Below are 17,164 nucleotides of genomic sequence, written 5' to 3' on the forward strand. Positions count from 1 at the left end.
TGAGATCTGACCAAATCTAAACCAAAAATAGTTGCTGGAGTACAATCTTTTCTCTATATCTGTTTCTCTCATTTGATCTCTGAATTTTTCAATCTTTTCTCTGCTACACGCTTCTATTTTTCTGTTCTAATGGAGAAAATTTTTAAATTCTGAACAATTTTTGAGTTTTAGTTACATGTTGTGAAAACTGTAAAATTTTACTACTTCAATTTTTTGGTGCTGAAATAAATCATGTTTTAAAACTGCAAAATTTTACAATTTCAAAAAATTCTTTAGAAATGTAAAATTTTACAATTTTGTAACATGTTTTCCACTTTGATTAATAAGAATAAATGCTTAATAAAATTATGCTCTGAAACTGTAACATTTTACAGTTTAAAAGCTTACTTTTTAGTTTGATTAATTTTGTAGATTATTTACTTAAACCCTATAAAAGTTGAAAAATAATATATGTTTTTTTTCCCATTATTACTGTTTGTTGTTGTTATGTTTTTTTTTTTTTTTTTTTTTTTTTTTTAGTTTATCTATATTTAGCAAATTTTGCTATATTTTTTCACTATAATTTCTCTATTTTTTTTCTTCCCCAATATTCTGGACATTTCAGTGAGTCTCCAACGATGTTTTTGACGTCTAGCAAGTATTATGGACATTTTAGTGACTTTTAGTGACGTTCAGAACACTCTGACGGTACTCCGGCGAACTTCAGACGATACTTTAACGACTTACCCATGATGTTGAACATTCCGGCGAGTCTCAGGTGACTGCCTGACGGAAGTCCGACGATAGTAGGATGTAACAGCTTTTTTAAATTTATAAGGGTAAATTACACTGACCTCCCTGGAGGTTTACCTTAATTACAAGGACCTCCCCTATAGTTTAAGAAATAACACTGCCCTCCCATGCTTTTGAAAATAATATACAGATTCCCCCTGCTGTTAACTTGACGTTAATAAAGTAACAAAATTAGTGACATCAGCCTCCATAAATATGCCAATACCCAAAATACACTTGTCATCCTTTATAAAACAATACACTCTCTTGCTGACTATTTCCCTCCAATTCACAGAGCACCTGTTAACTTTCTCTCCAAAGTCTCTCTCTCTCTACAACATTGCTTGACATAGATGAAAATTTCATGTGAGCTCTCTCTCTTTTTCTCTCCTAGTTCTGTGGATATTATTTATGGGTGAACTATGTAAATTTTTTTTTCTTTTTTTTTCTGTATGCATGCATAGATACAGTGATATGGCATCATCAAACAATGGAAGAAACACACTGAAATATGTAAACCTTGTTCAAGAAATGATTAACCAAAACTATATGAGAACAATATAATTTGAAGACAAAAAGTAAGATGCAAGTTCGAAACTCTTCAGTCACAATGGCTAACAAAAATTTCATCATTCACTAATATGACAGGATCTATTGACCATAACATGGAGTCACAAATTATAAATAAACATTACAAAAATTACAAATTCACAAATTACAAATAAACAACACAAAAAAATTTACAAATTTAGGGCAGCCCACAATTTCTATAAGCAAATTACAATCAAGGACTTGAATGTTCCAAGTTTTTTTTTTCTTAGACAAACATGACTTTAGACAGACCTGGACCACCTCAAAAGATCTATATCTTACAACTTAGAAGAAAGACTCAAGATGACTATTCTTGATGGGCACACAATTTAAATTCATGTATCTTTCTTTGAAGGCCCATTTGGATCCATCTCAAGTGTCTTTGCATCAACATTGAACTTCAAAGAACCAAAACAATTCACATTAAATTGAACTTGACAAACAACCCCCTTAAAAATTGTACCCAAAACTAGTTCAAACATACAAAAACAAAGAGAGAAAGCGGAATGGAGCTAATTAACCTCTCACAGTCAACAATGAAGGAATGGCATTTAGGTTTGGAGTGGTGGTTTTGTTGGAAACCTCTCTCTTCCCTAAAAAAGAAGAAGGCTTGAAAGCTCTAATTGGACTTGTAAATGCCCAACCCCAACTCTTACTTCTTCCATGCGCCACCGCCACTACCACTGCCGCTGGTGTCAACTTCCTATTTTCTTCAATTAAAGATGAAACCCAGTAAGAAGATGAAGAGGATAAGGAAGTGATCATGAACCCACTAAAAATCCTATCACACTTGACTCTCTCCATGATGCATTCCCGTTCTCCGTCGTCGTGGCGGTGGCCTTCTCTCTGAGACTCGACTCGCCCGAGAGTGTAGTCTCCGAACCCAGTAGAGATTCGCTCGAAAAAGTCCCCAAAAAAGCTCTTGCTTTCACACCTGATGGATCTAGATCTAGAAACTCTTTGGCCAAACGCCGCCTGGTTCGAACTCTTACTCTCATCCACCACTACTGTCGTCGCCACAAACTCCTCCCTCTTCTTCGATCTCTGCGACAACGAACCCAGTGACGAGGAATCACTTCTCCGAGTACTAGATTGCTTCGAAAGGTAAAGAAACGACTAGAACCCTCTCTTCCATGGACTATGTCTTTTCACAATATGGTTCATGGATATTAAGGTCAATTCGGCTGTCAAGTTAACGTTGTTCATGCTAATTTAACGGGAAGGGAGAATCTGTATATTATTTTCAAAAGTAGGGGAGGTTAATGTTATTTTTGAAACTACAGGAGAGGTCCCTGTAATTAAGGTAAACCTCAAGGGAGGTTAGTGTAATTTACCCAATTTATAAAAAAAATTGATTTTTTGGTAATAATTAAAAATATGTATGACTAATTGGTACAAGTCTTTGTTTTGGAATTAGATGGATTTTGAATTTTGTATATGAGACTTATTGATAAGTGTCCCATAATTGATTTATTTTCACTTTATTTTATTTATTTATTTATTTATTGTTTCCACGTGTAAGAACGTATAAAAAATATTAATTTTGAAACTAAAAACTAAGTGAGTAGCACGCCATCTATGAAACTAGTAACTAAATTTTCATGAGATTAACGATGTATATACAATTCAATAACAAAAGCATAATAGATGCAATTTTGTATTTCGATAAAAAAAAAAAAAATTCCTTTTTTTATAATGATTTCAAAAGTGATTACAATTGTTGTGATGCACTTCAAAATTTTGTATTATAAATTTTTTATTTTTTTCATAATTTTGCAATTAAATATATATATTAAAAAAAAAGTTTGAATGAAAGTTAAAATTTGGGTAAAATTGGGCTCATAAGAACCAAGCCTGCTTGAGACCCATTAAACCCATATTTTTAAGCACATGAATAGGTTCTAGGTTTTAAAAATATAAGAGAGACAAGTACGAACCTAACCTATTATTAATCGGTAAAAGTTTATGAATGTGGACCTTATTAAAATGCTTAACTCAAAACCAATTGATTATGAATGGAGAGACTCTTACCACCCAATTGTTATATTGTTAACTATTTGCAAACTAAAAAATTATAATTATAATTTATCTATTAAAAAATGAATGGGTGCAGTTGAAGAACCATTCATGGAGTTAGACAATACGTTAACCAAAGAGAAGACTAGGTAAAAGGACATTAATTATAAGCTTTGTATTGAAAAATAGTAGACGATTTCTCAATCACTCTTAATTATATATTATAGGGAAAATGGAAAAAAAGTTTCATATGAGAATCAGTTACTTCAATCAGTCTCATAAATTTTCTAATACAATGATATGTATTGTTTGTTTTGATAATCATACTGTGAGTTCATATTTTCAATCTTGTATGATTTGACAGACGTTTTTACCCTTTCTCATTGGGGGACATCATCTTAAGGAAATTGGATCTAATTTTTGGACCACGTTTCTGTAACGTGACACTCCCAAAAAACTGTTTAGAAGTTCTATACATTTCAAATATAATACTTTAATATAACACATTAAAAAACTCCTTAATATACTTTTTTCAAACATAACATTCCCAAACAATTAAGGAGATTATAATAACAAATAAATTATTACACATCCAAAGAGATTAAATAGATAAAAAAAAAAATTATAAGACTAATTAAAACATAATTCTAACCTACAGAATTTATCTATATAGATACGTATGCCATGCTTGCTTTGTCAACTCATTTCAAGCACATGGCATAGAAAGTCTAATTTGCTTTCCTTGATGAACAGTCAACTCCTTTGGGATTTAACGATGAATTCAAAACTATAGCTTAACACCCATTTGATTAGACAGATTGTAGTATAAAATTAAAATAATTATTTTACGAGACTCATATTTTATTATTTAATTTTAATTTTTATAATTTAAATTAGATTCTGTCGGATATTTTATCAATAAAATTGTGAAATTTTTTAATTCTATCACTAATGTTAATATTATATAATAACCTATTATAATATGTTATTCATATGTTAGTATATAATATTATATAATAGGTTATTATAATATGTTAGTATTATAATAGGTTAGTGATTGCTTGCTTTCATCATTAGTGTTTCCTTTCTGTAAGCCTTTCGGCCACTTTCGGTAAGCTGCTCCTCAATGGCTTCTCCAAATTATGTAACCTCTCCTCTATATAAAGGAGCTAACAACACAGATACAAAATACATCAATATATACACAATTTATTCTCTCTTTCTCTATACATTATTTCTTACATGGTATCAGAGCAAGGTTAACAACTTAGTAATTTCGCTTCACCGACGGGCGGCAGCCTCACCTTGGCCGCCCGCCGGACCTCTACACATACCCCGACTCCGCTGCTACTAAACCCAATTCAACATTCACTTTCAAGAAATTTCCTCTTGTGGGTACCATTGCTGTGGGTACCGTTGCTGTGGGTGGGGGGGGATATCTCTCTCTCTGCTATGACATGCACATACACAGATATACTGAAGGCACGATCTCTCTCTCTCTCGGCTTGGGGAGAGAGAGGTTAGGAAGAGAGAGAGGAGACACCACACCACCACTGCCATCCCAACACACACTCTCTGAGATGAACACAACACACGACATACACACACAACAATCAACTCTCTCTCCTCAACTCTAATCCTGTACCCACTCCCTGCGTATCCTGCGCACCTCCCCACTTGAAAGCCACAACAATGGGCAAAGGGGGAGCACCTCCCCAAGAACAATGATCATAGCCCCACTTGCTCTTTCTTTTTCTTTTTCTTTTTTTTCTTTTTTTATTGCCCGCCGAACCTCACTCATCCATGCTCTCTCTTTTTTGTTACTCTCCCGGGCCCCATCCCCTCGAGACAGTTGCATTGTGCTTCTTTTTCTTTTATTAAAAACCAAAAAAAAAATAAATAAAAAAAAAAGCTCGGTTGGTGAGTCCCTTTTCCCTCACATGTTTCCACTCTCTCCTCTTTGATTTCAAATACATTATTATTATTTACTTATTTATTTTTCTTTATTTATTTACTTTTCCATTCCATGATACACTATCTGCCAACTTTTGTCCCCCTCTTTTCCTTTCTTTTTATTTTAATCTTGTCCACCCACTCTTCTTTTATTTAAACACAAAATCACTCTTATCTTTTTTTTATTCCATTCTCCCAACACACCCAGCCTCCTCCACCTCACTGATTTTTCTGCTCCAACAACCTTGTACCATTCTTGCCATCCAGCTTGCACAACACCCTTGTTTTATTCCTATCAAAGATCCACCCCGCTCACAGTTCTACACCACAAAAAAAAAAAAAAAAACAAAACAAAACCTTTCTACCATTTTTTTTTTTTTTTTCACATCTTCACTCTGTGTTGAGCTGTTTTGCTCCACTTTATCAATTCCTTTGTTTCAACCTCAAATAGGTTTCTATCTTCACACCTATTTGAGTTTAAGGGGGGGTTATACATATATCATGGTGAGCATGGTTACACACCATGTGAACCACTCAAGCTGGTGAGCATGGTTATACACCATGGGAACAACTCAAGCCACCTCATGGCGCACTCTCTAAGTCGCCTCCTTGGTGCACCACCACAAGCTTCTACAACGGTCCGGCATGACCACATAAAACTGTCCCGACATTGATTCCGGTCAGCTTCTACACCGGTCCGGCATGACCCCGTAAACTGTCCCGACTTTGATTCCGGTCAGCTTCTACACCGGTCCGGCATGACCCCGTAAACTGTCCCGACATTGATTCCGGTCAGCTTCTACAACGGTCCAGCATGACCCCGTAAACTGTCCCGACATTGATTCCGGTTAGCTTCTACAATGGTCTGACACGACCACACAGTGTCTTCTCCAACGGTGTGACACGATCATACCGTGTCTTCAACAACGATTTGACACAACCATACAGTGTCTCCTATCTTATTTTATTTTATTGTCATTTTATTTTCCTGTTTGTTACTCTCTCCAAACTCAAGTTGGTTATGTTTATCCTCCTTGAGTTTGAGGGGGGCTGTTAATATTATATAATAACCTATTATAATATGTTATTCATATGTTAGTATATAATATTATATAATAGGTTATTATAATATGTTAGTATTATAATAGGTTAGTGATTGCTTGCTTTCATCATTAGTGTTTCCTTTCTGTAAGCCTTTCGGCCACTTTCGGTAAGCTGCTCCTCAATGGCTCCTCCAAATTATGTAACCTCTCCTCTATATAAAGGAGCTAACAACACAGATACAAAATACATCAATATATACACAATTTATTCTCTCTTTCTCTATACATTATTTCTTACAACTAATAATACAAAATAAATAGATAATTATAATTGTACATGTTCATATATATTACAAAATAAATATTGCGAATTACACTAATTGTCCGTATAATTTGGGACTTGTATCACTTTAGTTCTTCACTTTTCAATTGTGATACATTTGATCCTGAAATTTTGAATCTTCATCCAAATAAGGATAATTGAAGATATCATTACTTAATTTCAAGGGTAAAATCGCCAATTTGATAAAATATAAGCTAATTTGACCCAAAAAAAATGTCAAAAAAAATAAAAATTAAAAATTATTTCTATCCACCAAAGATAAAATTATGAAAAATTGATAAATCTTTTGGACATTTATTATTTTTTTTAACCAAATTAATTTTTATTATGTTTTTGGATTATAATCATGTAATGAGTGGTTGTTAGGATTTTAATATATAATCGATATATTTTATATATGAAATATTTTTAGTTTTGAATTTTTTGATTTAATTGATTGGTTTAATAATGATATCAAAGTTGTCGCCATATTTGACGTTTGAAAAAATAAAAAATAATTTAATGAAAATAAAAACAACCACCCACTACATGATTATCATCCAAATACATAATAAAAATTAATTTGATAAAAATAAATAAATGTTTAAAAGATTTATCAATTTTACATAATTTTATTTTTAGTGGATAAAAATAATTTTTAAAAATTCAAAAATATTTTTTTGACATTTATTTTTGTCAAATTAGTTTATATTTTTATCAAATTGAAGATTTTGCTCTTGAAATTAAGCAATGGTATCTTCAATTGTTTTTATTTGGAACAAAATTTAAAATTTAGGGTCAAATGTGTCACAATTAAATAGTCAGAGACCAAAATAACACAAGTCCCAAACTATAGGGACTATTAATTTAATTCACTCAAACAAATATGAATAAGAGATAATTATTTATCTCGCTAATTCAACCCAATAACCAAATCTATACTAATCTCATATATTGTTAATTCTATTACCAAACATAACGTAAAAGTATTGCCTACAAAATTAATTTCTATTTGTTTTTTTTATCAATAAAAAAATGAAAGTAACGAATAAAAAATTTACAAAGATAAACAAAATATTATTTTCAAACATTTATGGTGTATTATAAAATGCATTTTTTTCTTTTAAATTTTAAAGGCATTTATGTGTAGTGAATATATGAATTATTATTTCTTACTCTATCTACACAATTTAATTGAGGAATGTAAGTAAATTTTATCTTGTTAAATCTAATCACTTAAAGAGCATCCAAATATTGTAAAACTTCAATCTTTCTGTTTCTTGAAGAAATATTTAAATAAATTGAGACAAATTATAATTTATAATGTGTAGGGATAGACAAAATGGTAACAGGTGATAATATTTAACAATCTTTAATTTAGAATTAAATGATGAAATTATGCTTGCATTGTGTCTTTATGAATCAAGTCAAGAGATAGTGGAATACTGTCTTCCCAAGATGCAAAAATAGTCGGATACTAATAATTTACAGATGATTATGCATATCTGGTGTGGTTGAAATTGTCCATTATAAAAAATTAAAAAAAAAAATTAAAAAAAAAAAGATGAAATAGAAAAGTCAATAGAAGCATTTCAATAAGCAGTAAGAAAAAAGATATTAGAAAAGGGTTTAGTTGTTGAAGAACCGTTCATCATTGAATTAAATGGCCAATAAGGAAAGAAGCTACCCATTGACGACTTGGTAATTCTTCTCTCATTAGCATTGGAAAATACTTAATAAAAAATTCAACTACTCTCATCCATCTATATCTATAAATAGACAGGCTTTCCATGCTTAGATATCTGTCTCCTTCTTCAAGCAATTAGGCATAGAAATTCCAATTTGCTTCCCAAAAAAAAAAAAAAACAGCTACTGCAATATTTTGTTTGTTGTTTCCGAGTGATAAAAATGGGCACTCACTTTATCCTTGTAACCATAGCTATTATGGCGTTGGCTTCCACACTTGTCTCTGCTTCAGACCCTAGTCCTCTACAGGATTTCTGTGTTGCTATTAATAACTCCGATGGTATATTTCATGCTCATCTCTATCTCCCAACTTTAAGCCTTCCAAACTTAAGTTTTAGATTTTGAAATATGATTTTAGTGACAAAACTTATTCAAAGCAGTTGTATTTTGATAATAATTAAAACCTCAATTTTTTTCGTTGGAATTCATGTCAGTTTTTCATTTTGAAGTCAAATATTGATTGATTAATTGTACTTTTGGTAACATAAATATGTTTTTGTGTCATTTTGATAATCAATATTTTAATGGTGCCAATTTCGTATTCAAAGTATTAAATATGTATTAAAATTGTCTCCCTCGCTGACATCGTCAATATTCATCATCAAAATAAGTAGTATTTTCTGAACATAAAATAACATTAGCTAAAAAAATGGTTAATTACACTTTTGGTCCTCAAAATATAAAATATATTTCATGTTGGTCTCCAACATTTTAATTGTTTTAATTTGTAAAGGACCAATTTTTAATTTCTTAGATGTCATTATTGTAACATTATTGAAAATTAGTTAGTCTATATGTTATATTTTATTTCTTTCACCCAATCTTACTGAAGCACAACTCCATTTCTTTTGCATTGTAGTGTTCGTGAATGGCAAAGTTTGCAACGACCCAAAGCTTGCCACAGCAGATGACTTCTTCTTTTCAGGCCTCCTTACTCCTCAAAACACATCGAACCCAATTGGGTCAAAGGTTACTCCCGTAAACGTTATCCAAATACTAGGCCTCAATACTCTCGGCATCTCCTTAGCTCGCATTGACTTTGCACCTTATGGCCTCAACCCACCCCACACGCACCCTCGTGCAACTGAGGTCATCGTGGTGTTGGAAGGTACTCTCTATGTCGGCTTCGTGACCTCCAACACTAACAACCGCCTCTTTACAAAGGTCTTGTACCCAGGAGATGTTTTTGTGTTCCCACAGGGTCTCATTCACTTTCAATTTAATAATGGAAAGACTAATGCAGTAGCTCTTGCTGCCTTAAGCAGCCAAAACCCCGGAACCATTACAGTTGCTAATGCAGTGTTCGGGTCAAATCCAAGGATTTCTGATGATGTTCTTGCCAAGGCATTCCAAGTGGACAAGAAGGTGGTAGATTATCTTCAAGCTCAATTTTGGTGGCCCAGCAACTAGAGAAAGAAAGAATGGAGAACCTATGAATCTATTATTTGTTAAACTTTAATTAAATATGATGCAATATAGCATAAATAAGTGGATTGGCTGTGGATGATTTCCTTAAGATTGTTTTCTTATGATTTTATAATAATGAAGTTTGTTAAATAGTACTCCTTGTCTCTCTCCTCATACAATGATGACACTCTCATGATATTTTTTTAGGCTCCCTATTGATATAATAATGACACTCTTGATCTTTCTTGGAGTAGTTACCAGTAAGTCCCATGCACAAAATTCAAAATCCATCTAATTCCAAAACAAAACACTTACATCAATTAGTCCTACATATTTTTAATTGTTACCAAAAAATTCTTTTTTTTTAATAACTTTAAAAATGTTGCTACATCCCACCACTGTCGATTTTCCGTCAAACGGTCACTAGAGACTCGCCGGAATATTCAACATCATCGATCGGGAAGTCACCGGAAAGTCACCGGAGTATTGTTGGAATTTCGCCAGAGTGTTCTGAACGTCACTGGGAGTTGTCGAAATGTCCAAAATGTTCGTTGAACATCAAGAACATCATCGGAGACTCACCGGAATGTCCAGAATATTGTCGGAAAAAAAAAGAATAAATGAAAAAATTATAGTGAAAAAAACATAGCAAAATGTGCTAAATATTAATAAACTAAATGGGAAAAAAAATAAAAATAACAACAAACAACAATGGGAAAAGTATATATTATTATTTAATTTTTGTAGGATTTAAACAAATAATCTCTAATATTGATCAAATTGAAATGTATGTTTTGAAACCATAACAAGCATGATTCTATTAAGCATTTATCCTTATTAATCAAACTGGAAAACATGTTATGAAACTGCAAAATTTTATAGTTCTAAAGAATGTTATGAAACTATAAAATTTGACAGTTTTAAAGCATGATTCATTTTAGCAACAAAAAACCGAAACTATAAAATTTTACAGTTTTCAGCGCCTGTAACTAAAACTTAAAAACAAATTGTTCAGAACTTGAAAATTTTCTCCATTAAAATAGGAAAATAGAAATATGTAGTAGAGAAAAGGTAGAAAATTTGAGAAATCGAAGGAGAGAAATAGATATAGAGAGAATATTGTACTCCAGCAATTATTTTTGGTTTAGATCTAGTTGGATCTCATGTAGATTTTCTCAGATCTGATGTAGATCTGAGTATATCTACTAATTTGCTTCGCCGAAACTCGTTTCTTTCGCCGTCAGTTAGAGTGATGTAAAGAGTCAATAGTCAGTGGTTGCCGGTGAACCCCAAGCAATGATGGTCGTCAATCACCGATGACTATATATTAGAAAGAGAAAGAGAAGAAGTAAGGTATGATCGACGGTCACCGAAAATCATGAAGAGAAAGGGGTAGAGAAAAACAAATGCACAGAGAAGAATGAAGATGAAAAATATATAGTGGACTTTTGAGAGTATTCAAAAGGTTGTGGGACTAAATAGACTTATCTTATCTTAAATAGAACTTTCAAGTAATTTGCCCATCTTTCTTTAGGCTCTCATATCAATAGCTAGGAGAAGGCAATGGACCACCAAACTTTTGTTAATTGAAATCTTCCAATTAGTTTCGTCATAACATTGGCTCGAAGATGGCCTGACTCAATTGAACCCTAAAATATATGGGCTGGGCATGGGTTGAAGGATAGGACTTGTGGGCTTGATGGACATTTTGAGGCCTAACTTGAAACTCAACCCATAGGCCCATCCCAAAAGCCCACATTGGACCCATATACACCAAATAATTGATTTATAATTTCACTTTAGTTTTTTTTTATTTATTTTTTTTATATGCATGAACATATGCACTTTTAGTAAATAATAATATGCACTTTTAGTAAATAATAATATTGAAAGGAAATAACTAAGTGACTAGCATGCAATGTATGAAACTAGTATTTAAATTTCTATGAAATTAAAGATGCACATAATTCAATAATATAATCATAAAAGATGTAATTTTGTATTTCAACAAATAAGGATCTTTTCTTTTCGTTTTTCATGATTCAAAAGGTGATTATAATTGTTGTGATGTACTTCAAAATTTTGTAGGGCGTTCGGTTCAAAAGTCCAATTATGGATTTTTTTTTGTCTAAAGATCCATGCTCTAAACTACTTTGTCCATAAGGACAAGTTTTTGTAAAATTACCAAACTACTCCGTGATATATATATATATATATATATATTTTATAACAGGTGAACGTAAAATAAAACCCACTCTCTCATTCTCTCTCTCTCTTCCTCTGCCCCGCCGTTGCCTTCTTTTTCGCTTCCCACCTCGTTGCCTCATTCTCTGCCTACAACGCTTTTTTCTCTCTCCTCTTTCTTCTTCTCTAGACTCTAATCCTAGCCCCCTGTCTCAGTTGATTACTATTCTGTCAGATCGCCCACGCCTCTAATGTCCTTCACTTCCCCATCTCTCTCTCCTGCGCTCTGTCTATATTCTCTTCAACTACGATTGGCGTTGTCGACACAATAGCGCGACAACATGGGATCCAGCGATGTCTCAACCCCCTTTCTATCACCACTCTCTCTCTTTTTTGTCTCTCTACTCTCTCTCTACTCTTAGTTTCTAGGTCAGATCTGACCAGTTATCGAACTGGATGATGAGGAAATGCAAGAAAACATAAAGAATTTTTTTTCTTGTTTATTTATTTGTTCATTCTTGTATTTTATGCAACGCCCCAAGAAAATATGCCCAATAAAATACATCCACCATTGCTTCTTACAATAAATAAAAGTGAATCCGCAACACTAAAATACATAATCATATGATATTTACAAAATAGTTCTACATGCAATTATACATTCTATGACTTTAGTACACGAATCTATAGTATGTAGAACATCCAGTCAAAATAAATAAATTCCCTCAAGGGGCTACAAAGTCCAAGGCTTAAGCCTGGTTACATAAAATGGTTGCTCGAACCCATACAAATATAACCCTTGGCTTGCAAAAAATATGATCACAACAAAACTATAGCCTTGTGCTCTCAACATACACATCCACGCCCTTGGTTTGGTGGAATCACCACTTCTTTTCCTGCACAAAATCCCATAAGGTGAGTATAAAACCCAGTACGAAATTCTTAACAAAGTATATACATTTTATACAATTCTCACAAGGTGAAATGCATATGCATATGCCATGCCATGCTTTTAAAAGAAAGTCACGTTATCATCTTCTTTTTTTTTTTTTTTGAAAGCCATCATGCTCAATGAAAACTTGAAGATCTAACAATTTAATAATTTTACATCAAGTTCATGGAGCGGTAAATATGACTCAGGTAATCTATGGGTTAGTGTCTGGAAGTAGGCATAACTAACACTATTAAAACCCCTACTTTATTGGTAGCTAACAGGAAGGCACGCGGTACCTCATCCGCGCGTATTTTCGGTCTTTCACTCTGGACACTCAGGCCAACTTAAACAATTTTCTCTATACCCCCTATCTGGACTTACCAACATATTTTCCCCAAAACACTTCCATGGAATTTCATTTCACAAACATTTCTCTTTTAAATGCAAAATTTTCAATTCTCAATTCAAAACTCGTAATAACCAAATGAATTGAAGTGTCAATGCAACATATAACAATACATAATAATATCCTTCCTTTTTCAATTCTTCCATACAATTTTTCCCATTTTGGTCACCATTCTTATTTCTCTTTCTAAAGAAATTTCACAAGATAAACATATATACTCATCAATTACTATCGAGCATTTTCATCAACTTTATCATTTCATGACTATATCAACATTTAGAGCAACAAACTTCCAAACCCACTAATTCTATGTCAACAGTTGTCATAATATTGATCAAAAATCAATTTCATAACATCACCACATTTTCTTAAAATTTCCCAAATTTCTAGGGTTTCCATAAACTAGGTTTCCTCCTCATTTTGAAAGAAATTATTTCAAGCTAACACTTCTCTACAGTAATATAACTCACAATCTCAAGGATTTTTAGAAAAACATTATGGAAATCCACCCTTAAAATCATTCACAACACATGAGCCAACATTAAAGTTTCCATACTTCCCAAAAAATTCCAAATCAACATAATCTTGCAATATATATATATAACTCTAAGAAAATCCCATCCTCAAGTTTGAAGAAAAAACGAGATGAAACCCCCCAAAATCATTAGTGTTGAAACTTGATCTTCACTGCACAAAATGTAGCTCTCGAGAAGTTCTCCAACTTTGATCAAGGAACTAAGGTCAAAATGTTAATGGATTTGGAGAAATCAATGATTTTGTGAGGTTTGGTGTAGGAAAAGTAAAGAGAAGGACGAGAAATGCGTGTTTGGAGAGAGAGAGATGATGAAAAAGTGATATACACTCAGCCCAAGAAGAAGGAAAAAGCAGATTTTTCAAACTCAGCTTTCACTACAACAAATTTGGGATTTAAAAACGAAATAAATTTGTCTCAAAATGTATATATTTCGTCACCCAAACTAATTACGACGAAATTTTTTCGTCACCCGTTTTGTCGCCAAAGCGTCGTCGCTAAAGGGTCTTAGAGACAAAAAAACAAATTCGTCATTGAAAATAATGAATTTGTGACGAATTTTTTTGTCTCCAATGCACTCTGTTGGGAACATACTTGTAAGTAATTAACAACAAAATATTTCGTCATTAAAGGAGAAATTAGAGACAAAAGTATTTTGTCATAAATATAAGAAATAGAGACGAAAGAATTTTGTCACATTTAATATAAATAAAGACGAAAAATTTTTGTCAAAGAAGCTACCAATAGAGACAAAAACAAATTCATCATTAAAAATGATAAATTTGTGACGAATTTTTTTGTCTCTAATACACTTTGTTGGGAACATACTTGTAAGTAATTAGCGACAAAATATTTTGTCATTAAAGGAAGAAATTAGAGACAAAAGTATTTTGTCATAAATATAAGAAATAGAGACGAAATAATTTTGTCACGTTTAATATAAACGAAGACAAAAAAATTTTTTCAAAGAAGCTACCAATATAGACAAAAACAAATTCATCATTAAAAATGATAAATTTGTGACGAATTTTTTTGTCTCTAATACACTCTATTGGGAACATACTTGTAAGTAATTAGTGACAAAATATTTTGTCATTAAAGGAAGAAATTAGAGACAAAAGTATTTTGTCATAAATATAAGAAACAGAGACAAAATAATTTTGTCACGTTCAATATAAACAAAGACGAAAATTTTTGTCAAAGAAGCTACCAATAGAGACAAAAACAAATTCATCATTAAAAATGATGAAACAATGTCAAAAAAAAATTCGTCACACATTGAGGCTAATACTGACAAAATGTGACAATATTTTTTGTCGTGACAAATTCATTTAGCGACGAAATAAAGAATTCATGACAAAATTAATCATCCACTTAAGCCAAATAAGAGACAAAAAAACCTTCTTTAGGGATGGAAAATTTTGTCAGTAATTTCACAATATTTTTTTCCACATTATATACCTATTTTATCAAATCTAAATTTTAGTTCAACAAATATAACCTTGTTCATGTTGAAACTTGTTGAATATAACAATTCCATCACAACTTAACCTAACCTGTTATCAACACATTTATGAATTAATAAAATGAAAATATCCATTCATCATTACAAATAATTTCATCATAATACAATAAAATAGTGAAATATCCACAAAATATCCAAAAGTTATAACTTGTTCAATTTCACCAAACATCCAACAATAACTAGTGCAACTCCGCAAAGTATGTGTATTCTTATCAAACAAAAATGAACATTCAAGCAAATTACATCATTGTTGCACATCAAAAATGTCACCCCAATCCAATCTGCAAAAAAATAAATTAAAAGTTTTAGTAATTAATCAATTATACAAAAGATTAAAAACATTAGTAACTCATCAATTTACAATTAGATCAATTATACAATTTATCCCTCTAACAGACTTTTTTCGAGATTGTGAGAACAAAAAATTAATTTTAAGGCTAATTCACAAATGGTGCATCCCATTAATGTGCCGTAAGTTCATACAACTTATATTAGTCCCTCCTAAGGTGTTTCTATTGGTTCTTGTACAAATCTGTAGTTGTGTGATAATTTAGCATTTTAATGGCTTTTTTTGAAGCTTTAAGTATAGGTGCACGGGATGTATAATATTTTTTAGACTAATTCACAATTTATACATCCCGTACACCTGTACAAATTGGATATCATATGCACGTTTCCATTACTTCCTAATTCTTCAAACATATATTCTTTTATAAAATTTGTTATATTAAAGTTAATATACTTTACCAAGAAGTATGTCCACTTGTGGATGAGTCTCTTCCACTTCCAAAGTGTCCAGTGAATCCTTTGGTCCTAAAAAAGTTGACCACATCAGTTATTATCTCCCCTTGCTTCTTCCTACCCTTTTCAAGATCTTCTATTTTATTGTTCTACATTTGTATTTGTTCCTTATGTGTCTCTATTTGCATCTCAAGGCACTTCACATAATGTAACGCCCTCAAAAAAAACCCTTCTGATAACCATAACGTTAACATGCATTTATAAAAGAAAATGAATCATTTGGGTTATTCATCAGAGTATTCTTATTGAAAGACATCACATGTAACATCCTGCAACATCAAAATAAATGCCCGAAGGGCTTACATCTTTCCAAGCTAACACTTGGACACAAAAAGGATGAGTACTAACTCATTTACAAGTTAAGCCCTAGGCTTGAATGTTTACATGAAATCTCAAAAATAACAAAATAAAACATATAACTAAAAACAAGTCTTCAAAATCCCAAACATCAAATCCTTCCAGGCTAAGTCCGTGGAGGTAGCTTATCACCTGAACCTGAAAATGATGTTCCCATAAAGGGTGAGCCACAGCCCAGTAGAAAAAATACTAAACCAAATATAAGCATTGAATAAAGCTATAGCATTCAATAGATGGTTAACTAAGATAATCAATTTTATCATTAAACAGTCTCATGACACTAATGTCTAAGACGCATTTCACTTTCCATTATTATCAACATGGCTCAGAACCTGGCCAAACTTACAACAGTGAATTGTATATCATATTCACATTACTTCCAATATCAACAAAATAAACGAGACTCATGCTCATATCAACACACTTCATACTTCCCATTTGATACACATTTTAGTGCTGTATCAATAATCATGTAAAAACACTTCAATATAATAAGCACACATAAAAATGGTGCTAATGGAGTCCATCCCCTATCTCCTCCCAAACAAAAATCCGGTTTAGAGGTCCATCCCCTAT

General features: G+C 32.2%; 2 protein-coding genes across 2 annotated transcripts; one reads left to right on the plus strand and one right to left on the minus strand.

Annotated features, from left to right (window-relative positions):
* Positions 1 to 1,697: 1,697 nt before the first annotated feature.
* LOC145793931 (uncharacterized) lies at positions 1,698 to 5,110 on the minus strand. The gene is made up of 3 exons (XM_082876840.1): positions 5,048 to 5,110; positions 1,891 to 2,406; positions 1,698 to 1,760 (listed from the first exon to the last, which is right to left on the minus strand). Exons 1-3 carry the CDS (start codon positions 5,108 to 5,110, stop codon positions 1,698 to 1,700), a joined length of 642 nt encoding a protein of 213 aa, XP_082732966.1.
* Positions 5,111 to 8,494: 3,384 nt separating this feature from the next.
* On the plus strand, positions 8,495 to 10,004 carry LOC145793119 (putative germin-like protein 2-1). The gene is made up of 2 exons (XM_082875704.1): positions 8,495 to 8,722; positions 9,302 to 10,004. Exons 1-2 carry the CDS (start codon positions 8,605 to 8,607, stop codon positions 9,850 to 9,852), a joined length of 669 nt encoding a protein of 222 aa, XP_082731830.1. The 5' UTR covers positions 8,495 to 8,604; the 3' UTR covers positions 9,853 to 10,004.
* The last annotated feature ends 7,160 nt before the right edge of the window (positions 10,005 to 17,164 follow it).

Source organism: Camellia sinensis, chromosome 6, assembly GCF_055761805.1.
Source record: "Camellia sinensis isolate YWXY chromosome 6, ASM5576180v1, whole genome shotgun sequence".
Taxonomy (NCBI): Eukaryota; Viridiplantae; Streptophyta; class Magnoliopsida; order Ericales; family Theaceae; genus Camellia; species Camellia sinensis.

What these genes read in the sequence shown, in the direction of transcription:
- LOC145793931 (XM_082876840.1), bottom strand. Translation starts at nt 5,110, where the DNA reads ATGATCATTGTTCTTGGGGAGGTGCTCCCCCTTTGCCCATTGTTGTGG. An exon ending in TGTGGCTTTCAAGTGGGGAG is followed by an intron (nt 2,407 to 5,047) that starts GTGCGCAGGATA and finishes TCGTTGTCGCAG; the next exon opens with AGATCGAAGAAGAGGGAGGA. An exon ending in CCATTCCTTCATTGTTGACT is followed by an intron (nt 1,761 to 1,890) that starts GTGAGAGGTTAA and finishes GGTTCTTTGAAG; the next exon opens with TTCAATGTTGATGCAAAGAC.
- LOC145793119 (XM_082875704.1), top strand. Translation starts at nt 8,605, where the DNA reads ATGGGCACTCACTTTATCCTTGTAACCATAGCTATTATGGCGTTGGCT. An exon ending in TGCTATTAATAACTCCGATG is followed by an intron (nt 8,723 to 9,301) that starts GTATATTTCATG and finishes TTTGCATTGTAG; the next exon opens with TGTTCGTGAATGGCAAAGTT.